The sequence below is a fragment of the Charadrius vociferus genome, unplaced genomic scaffold (genome assembly GCF_000708025.1).
Source record: "Charadrius vociferus isolate BGI_N301 unplaced genomic scaffold, ASM70802v2 scaffold110, whole genome shotgun sequence".
Lineage (NCBI taxonomy): Eukaryota > Metazoa > Chordata > Aves > Charadriiformes > Charadriidae > Charadrius > Charadrius vociferus.
Genome location: NW_009646761.1, coordinates 976556 through 985013, shown reverse-complemented (window position 1 = coordinate 985013; position 8458 = coordinate 976556). Strand labels below are relative to the sequence as shown.

The following is an 8458-nucleotide window of genomic DNA, read 5'->3' as shown; positions in this document are numbered from 1 at the left end:
TGTTTCGCCCATGGAAAAACTCTTCGCGTTTAGGAAGATGATGCAAGAGGTAACACCGTGCTCTACTGTGCTGAAAACTGCCAGAACTTGGCAGCATCATAAGCCCTAACAAAGAGCTGCTCAGCTGTAACTCCACTCGTAGCTTCTCCAGTCTGCACGATGTGTGTCCCCCCACTCTTTAGTTAGCTGCAACTTCTTCCTTGACCTTCACAGAGTTGAGATTTCAAGAATCTCTCCTAGACCGTAACTGCAGCTCTTACTGTTGTGCTTTTTTTTTTTGAGGTGAAGGAAGTCTGAAGTGCTCATATCTGACAGGGAGGCCACAGGTTTCCAAAGACAGACACTGGGAAACCACACTGAGGCACCTCACATAAAACCTGGCCTCTTAAAGAACATCTCATCTCACCTTCTGTCTTCTTTGTTTACTTTCACACGTTTGGCAGCTGCAAGCCATGTAATTTTAAACTCGGATGCCTTTGCTCTCACCAGCTGTGCATGCATCCATGCCCTTCACCACTGGGTACGCACACAGGCCAATGTGCACCATTAAGTGCTTCCAACCAGGAACTCCTAAAACTTCACAGTTTCTTAGGAAGAGGTCAAGAAAATAAAAGGCACATTTTGATGACTGATAAGGAGCTCGCTTACTTCATAGAATGGTTTCAAGGTGGAAGGGACCTTAAAGATCATCTAGTTCCAACCCCCTGCCATGGGCAGGGACACCTCCCCCTAGACCAGGTTGCTCAAAGCCCCATCCAGCCTGGCCTTGAACACTTTCAGGGATGGGGCATCCACAACTTCCCTGGGCAACTTGTTCCAGTGCCTCACCACCCTCACAGTGAAAAATTCCTTATCATGTTGTCATTCATGCATGTATACATGCCCTGGATGACTTCAGGTAGGATTGTCATCTTCACAGACACCATGGATATGTCTCTGCTTCATTTCTCATGTTGCCGTGCAGGGGTTATACTGGTGAGTAGATTGAACTCTCAGTGTGGTGCTTTATGGCATTGTGTATGAACTGGTGCTTTCTTCAGTGAAGTCACAGGTGGAGTCCAAGCTCTGCTGCAGTACTGTGAGGGCACGCTCTGCTCAGAGGCACACGTTGCAAGTTCTGCTCCAGCCCCCTACAGACACCGCCTTTGCAGAGGAGCACTGCCTCTTGGTCTCTTCAGCAGGCATCAGAGTCCGGCTGAAAAAGCTGCTGAGCAGTTATCTCCTGCTCCACAACTTCTCCCCTGTCCTCCAAGTTTTGGTACTTTCATCAGCCGCATAAACATTCATGGGATTAAAAAAAAAATAATTAGAAATCAGTTTACTGGCTTTAGAAGTAGTTTCCATCATTGCCTAGAAATCACATGTAAGAGTACGCACTCATCTTGTACCTCCCACATGTCCTCAGCCACCCACCTTCTCTCCCCAGAGCTGCTGGCTGGCCCTGAGTTTCAGCCTCAGGAGAAGGGGCCCAGGGGATTCCTCCTCTCCCCTCATGTCACCGGCAACTGGGGAGCCAGAGGTGTTCCTGGGACAGGCTGCTCTCCAGAAAGACTGGGTCCCACTTCATTCCGCCCCCCCGAATAGAGAGCAGTCTGCGACAGTTTGTCACTGTCCTCTGCCACCCGCTCAGCTAGAGGGAGAGAGGGCTGCACCCACCGGCAGGATCCAGCATCACAGGAGGAAAACAAAAGTTCCAAAACCTGAGTGTGAAGCACCCAAATGCTGCTTCACTCCCTTAAAATTATCTGCTCAGGAAATGTGAATTTAGCCCCCAAGGCAGCGCTCCTGCAGCCTCTCACCGCGTTTCTGCACAGCTCTGACTTCAAGCTTGGAGCGCGGAATGAGGAAAGAAGGGTAGACAGATACACCCCAGTGCTTTGTCATCATAAATATCTTTATTGTGAAAAATACCATAAAATAATTCCCACAGTTCTAGAAAAAACAGTTCTCACTTTAAGATTTATGATTTTATATAAAGACATTTTATAATTTGAAACATTTGATAAATCTCTGGCTAGCTTTACTTATCCTTCTTAAAACACTAAACTGCTACTTTGAGATTTGCTGAGGGGAAAAAAAAAAAAAAAAAAAGATTCTCCCATTTGTTTTTTTATTATTATTTTATGGATAAAAGTGTGTATTACAGAGCAAACAAACAATACCTTACAATAAGGCACTTTTAAATACAACTAACCTGCTATGCTATACTGGCTAGTTTCCAGCAAAGCTCCTACAAATCACAGCCCTAAACAGAAGAATAATTCTTATTCCAAACACTGCTCTGAAAACTGAAAAGAAAACAAGCTTTGTTTCTTTTTAAAAAATTTAAGCCTACACATTTTCTGCGTATGTCACAAGTTGAGCTCTTAAGTTTATAATTCACTTTGAATCTGTCTTAATACTGATTTATTAATACATCAGTATTAAGCATGTACTAAGTAAAATACGCTCCCCCCCCCCTTCATTTTCAAACAAGTTGGAAACTAGTTTATTAAAACTGAAAGAGAGAATTCAACAGAGAAAGTTTGCACCTACGTATAGGCTGATTATTGTAAGGATGCTTCATGCACATCTCAGGGTTTACAAAATACCAAGACATTTATTTCAATGTTCAGTTATTGAACATTATTGCACTACAGACACCCACTAATAAATAAAAAGGCGAATTCAGCTTCCTTGTACATCGCTTTCGCCATTAACACTCTGTGTGTTACCAGCACTTCCTTTGCTACAGTCCCATCGGGAAATGCATCATCACCGTATCTGGAGATCCTTGAAACCCAAATGTCATCTTTTTAAACACAACTTTGTCTTTTGTATTTTCAGGAGTATCTTAGAGCTAAAAGCTGGCATCTCCTCCCTTACTAACAGCCCTGGAGTGATAACGCTTCTTGTCATCAGCAGCTGCTTAGTATCAGAAAGCCTCGTTCTCCATTGTCATTTTTTGGTTTTGTGTTCAAGCCACTGTCTTCCACAGAAGGAATCTATGAACACCATTCATGCATTCATCTTCCTTCTTCCACTGCCTACATTCAAGCCTTCTGCCCTCCCCCCCATTTTAATTTTACATTTCCCATTCACTGTCAAAATCAACGTAATCCTTGTTGTTCCTGACTGCTGCCAGCATACAGCAGAACTGTCCCCTGCCTCAGAGAAAGACACACTGCTCTAACATCATTGCCTTGCATAAATAATTTAGAGGGACCAACTTCTTCCTTCCCTAGAAGAAAAAAAAAAATTAAAAACCAGGAAGCAATTTTCTCAGCTTTTAAAAGAGAGGAGAGGGATGAGAACAAGAAGGCTGAGCCAGAGCAGTCCTTTAAAAGAAGATGTATCATCCCAAGCGCTTCCTCAGCACACAAGCGTAGCTGGCTGCAGCCTTCGCTGCGACTTCCCGAAACTGAACACCACTCCTGTACGTACAAAACACGACATATTGCTTCCACCGGTCAGTCATTCAATAGTAATTTAAAAACAGCGCCTTCTGTAGTGAACAAGGCGATGTAAAAGTGTTAATACAGAGCAGCGGCTGGCACGCAGACACGTACAACAGGCGACCCGTAGGGCAGCAGCCAGCCCCGGCGAGCAGCTGGGTCTGGCTCACCCCACGGGGACAGAGGGCTGGTGACAGCCAAGAAGCGGCCGCTGTTCCGTGAAAGCCGCCTACCCGTCTTCTACTCACTGTCAGCAAAAAGCACGTGCGCAGAGAGCTGCCCGCGCCGGCCCCTACCCCTCTGTAACAGGTTATTTGTTGTGCAGCAGGTTCCTACGTCTGAGCTCTGGAGGTCCCACGAGAAGCACGGTAGCCTGCGATGGCCTCAACGGCCGCCTGAGCATCTTCTACAGGATTTAAATAAAAAGCTTTCAGACAGGTCAAAGGCAGAAGTCAAACTTCCAGAAAGTCATTCAATTCGGAAAATATCTGACACTGGAGTTTAACAGTCTGCTGGGGTGTTTTTGTACCATGAACTGTTAGAAATTGCCACGTACACTCTTCAGCTTGAAGATCAATTTCTACTGAACAAACACTGACCTTTAAATTGCTGTTGAAAAACATTTTACAGAGCCACACAGCCTGAACAATTATGTTTGTAAAGTACTTGAGGCAGGAGACAAGGGTTATGCTTCAACAGCAACTCCGATTACAGTAATAAAACCCCACGTTCAGATTGAAGGCCTTATTTGCTAATTTCATTTGTTTTACTGAGGCTGCTTACGCTTTCAAATGCCATGAGCTGAAGTGAGAGAAGATTCCTATCAACTGATTATTGTTTTCCAGTTAAAATCCAATCAAGAAAACACTGATGAACTGTAATTCTTGCATTTTAAGAAAACGACTGCTGATGAAACTCATCAGTAATTACGATCTATTCGGATACAGAACAAGAAGACGACTCGCTCATCGCGGCTACAGGCCCAGTAATGCCTCACATCGCAGTCACACCGTTCCATCAATACACTAAACCAATTTTAGCTACGTTTGTACAGAAAAACTAAACCAGCCTTTTGGCTAATGGAAAGTTAGTCCCTCTTTTTGCAAACAGGCAGTTGTTTTTGCAGTACTGTGGCTGTTACACAAAACATAAGATTACTTCAAACAGTTTCACGTAGCACTAACTCACTGTTGCCTCAGCACCCAGCAGAAATGAAGTTGTGTTACGGGGGAAGGCGAGAGTTAATACCGTATTCCAACAGTCCGCAGTACACTCACCTCACAACCTGCGTCGGTTCTGAGTTTATGTACAGAGAAGTAACAAATTGCTGCATAGTCGGGGAAACGCCACATCAATTTTTTTTGCTCAAATCTCAAGCAGGTATTTTGTTAAAGTGCAAACTACTCAAGAGTGATACCTAAACATCCCAAATCACATTTGGAAAAAGTCTTTCAAAAAAACATCTGGTATATATGTTGCTTTTTTTTTTTTTTTTTTTAAGTTTCATATTTGACAATTACCACCAAGGAAATCATCCCAATTCGTTTCAGGTTAATGAATAAAGTGAGTAGACATTTTCAACTACAATTAGTTACAAGCCATCTTCTTTCAGAGCAGTTGTTCAGACTCACTGCGCAGGCGGCCGCTTCCCCCTACCTATGGCACAGCAGGTGGTCACCAGGGTTTCCTTGGAACAATACTGAGAGATGGATCATTCTGCTGAGCACAATGACTAACGATTTGTTACCGTAACGACTATTGTAACTACCCTTTTCACGTTTATTAGGCCCCCGATTCAGAAAAATATTTACATGCATTTTTACCTTTAAGCATATACTTGAGTCCTAAGTTTATGGTTAAGCGTTGTCCTATGTAGCCTCTTACCGGTTTTTCCATCCACGGGAATAAGCACGTCCTGCATATCCACAACAAATAGGTGGGCAGTAACGAACCCCCCCAACCAGTACGAGCTCGTCAAGTTCACCACAAAGCAAACTCTCCGAATACTAAAAGAAAGAAGGAGCTTTCTCCCAGTGCAGTAAGACTCTGGGTTAAGGACAACATTAGAAATTAAGATTTTGGGTCTTGAACTGAGAGACTTTTTATTTTTCACCGAATTAAGTAAAAACCACCAGCAGCCAGCAGAAACAGTCTTCGCTCTAACTGAAGTGAAATTTGAATGTAAATGGTCCTCCTCCAGAACCGAAGGGGTTGAATCCTTGCCACGTGTTCCAGTTCCTGTGGAAAGGGTTGCCCCCACCCTGCTGACTCTCCGCATCCAGTGGGTCCTCTCCAGCATCAAACTTCCGCCTCATTTCTGCAGGAAACAAAAGCAAGGTGGAATCAGGGCACAGTGGTTAGGGCAGTAACACCAAGCACCTCTGACGACCAATAGACCAATTCAGAACCCCCCCCCACCCCAGGCCAGAGAGCTGCAATTGTCACATGTATTGGCACCATCTCCAGAACCCAATTACTTTTCCAAACCTGTCCAGGAGACTGGCAGGGAAGAGACTTAACTCCATGAAAATCCTGCACAAAAATCTCCAAAAGGAGTCATTTAGTTTAAAACAAGGCAAGACAGTACCTGGCTGTCCAATAGGACAGGTATGAGTTTCAACAGGGACAGGCCAGTTGCACTTTGATCAACTGTGTCCCACAGATAATTGGGACATTTTGTCCTTGATGAGTTTGTTGGAGCTATTCTCTCATAGCTGCGCTCACTCAGGATGGCCCGAGGACAGACCATGCTGTATCCTGCCAATTCTTCCCAACCAGTAATTCCAGTATTGATCATTCAGCAAGAACATAAAAGCTAGCACGCAGAGCCCCAAACTTTCTCCATCTTCTCCACATACCGTTCATGCAGAGCGCTGTCTAGGGGACAGCAGTTGCGAGGCAGAAGGCATGTTTTTTAAGCAGCTTTGTCCAGTGGTTAACGAAGTTGAAGGACCCACAGAGAAGTCACAGGCTACACCACTACTGTTATTTAAACCCACGTACCACTTTAAAGCAGCCTGCAAGCACCACAAGGGTTTTGATGACCCAGCATTTTTTCAGGACACCCGTTTTATCAAGGCAGAGAAACGAAGCAAAGGAATTAGTTTGGGGGGAAACATGAGACTGGCTGGGGGAGGAATGTGGAAGGTGGCCTCAAAGTACACCACAGCCCTGTGATAATAATCTTCCACATCAAAGCTCAGAGATTCAGAGGTCTACAGGCTTTATAATTTTTCTTTACTTAACCCAACATGGTCACAAGAGGAAGAAAGTGACCTAAGAAAAATATCTGCATGAAAGGAGAGAATGTCATTGCAGGGAGAGACAGAAAGCAATACAGGTGGCATTACAAAAGCCAAATACGACCAGTGTTACTCTTCTTGCCCAGCTGGTTTGACAGGAATCGTAAACATGACATAAGAAACAGCGGCAAGGAGAAAGCAGATGAACATGTCCTGGAGATGCTGACAGGGCAAACAACATCTCAAACACTTCCAGTATATAAATTTCCTAATTTGTGTTCATAATTATGAACAAAGATCACATTAACACAGAAGGTTTTCTGACCAGAAGTGTTTGTAATGCAGTTCACCGCTCTCAGATCCCTCATTCCCTGAAGAAAGTCTGAGCCCATCTGCCTAATTATCACTTAGATGATCCTGAACGAAGATAAAAACAGCAGCCTCTGATATACTTCATCTTTTAGTGCTTCTCTTTCCAGTGACCATAAAGCAACAGTTTAAAGACAATAACATAACAGACAGCTTTGGTTAAAGGGGTGGGTTTTTTCTTTTTTTTTTTTCTTTTTTTCTTTTCTTTCCTGTCTGGGTTGGGGTTTTTTGTTGTTGTTTGGGTTTGTTTCCTTGGGTGTTTGTTTTTTGTTTTTTTGTTTGTTTGGTTTTTTTTAACAGAGGTAAGGTAACCACACCATCCTGTTTATTACATTTTTGAGACTAAATGGTCCAACCCCTTCTGTTCATCTCTTGGCAAGACAGGCATCATATTTCAGTCACCACAACAGGTGGTCTCCAGGATAGTGACCTCCTTCTCCACTTCTTTCCTCTTCCCCAGAGCTGACCAGCAGACAGCCAGACCTGACAGGGCTCCCAGGGACTGGGCCAGCCCCAGGAGTGGGGCCACAGACCATCCTCCCCCTCAGGCTGACAGGAATGACACCACAGTCCCCTGCCCCTGGGGAAGTGCTGTTTGCACAATGCATTTAGGCTTTGATACACACAACGAGGGTCAATTTTGAGGGCTTCTCTGGAGTACTTCAGGTGCTGTTAGTCTATATGTCGTTTGCAATAGAACTTTAGGCAGAAGGAGACCCCCACATCCTTAAACTAAGGATCTCCAGAGTTAATCAATCCTGGAAATCTCTGCAAGGTGATATGCCCAAAAGAGACCTTTGAAATAATAATTTTTATTTCACTTTAAATAAAAGTCACTGAAACACAACAAATAATTTCAGGTTTACATCTGCCTTCATGCAACAGATTGGATGCAAGTATTAGTGCACTGCTTTCTCAAGATGGGTAAGGGGAGAAAGGGAAGCTGTAATGCTTGTTATGACTTAGACTTGCTGCACTTCTACATTACCGTAAAAAAGTAATTTAAAAGTAATTAAAAATAAGAAGTCACTGGATAAGAACAATCATTACCTGGGTCAGTGAGGACTTCTTTAGCAGCTGCTATATCAATGAATTTTTTCTCCGCTTTCTTCTTTTCTTCCTCACTCTGGAAGTTATCGGGGTGCCACTGGGATGCCAGCTTTCTGTAAGCTTTTATGATTTCTTGCTTCCGAGCATTTCTGGATGGATAAAATTACAGATAACTTACAGTTTTCTGATTGTTCATATGCCACACTAGCGAATCTACAGGTTTATTTTAAACACTGAAACAGTAATTAAGGGCATCAGGAAAATTATGAGTTAGTTAACCTTCTGCAGGTGGCACTGAAGATTCTTTACACAAAAAACAGAGGAAACAGGTTCCAACTTCAAACAAAGATTACTCACTCTTTC

General features: G+C 43.6%; 1 protein-coding gene across 1 annotated transcript in view; it reads right to left on the bottom strand.

Annotated features, from left to right (window-relative positions):
* Window positions 1-5510: 5510 nt before the first annotated feature.
* The window catches only part of DNAJC3 (DnaJ (Hsp40) homolog, subfamily C, member 3), a 36540-nt gene continuing 33592 nt past the window's right edge, over window positions 5511-8458 (bottom strand). The window contains exons 11-12 of the mRNA XM_009891928.1: window positions 8096-8244; window positions 5511-5751 (exon numbers count right to left, since the gene is read on the bottom strand). Of these exons, the coding sequence (XP_009890230.1) occupies window positions 5594-5751; window positions 8096-8244 (307 nt within the window). The 3' untranslated portion in view covers window positions 5511-5593. The remainder of the gene's footprint in view (window positions 5752-8095; window positions 8245-8458) is intronic.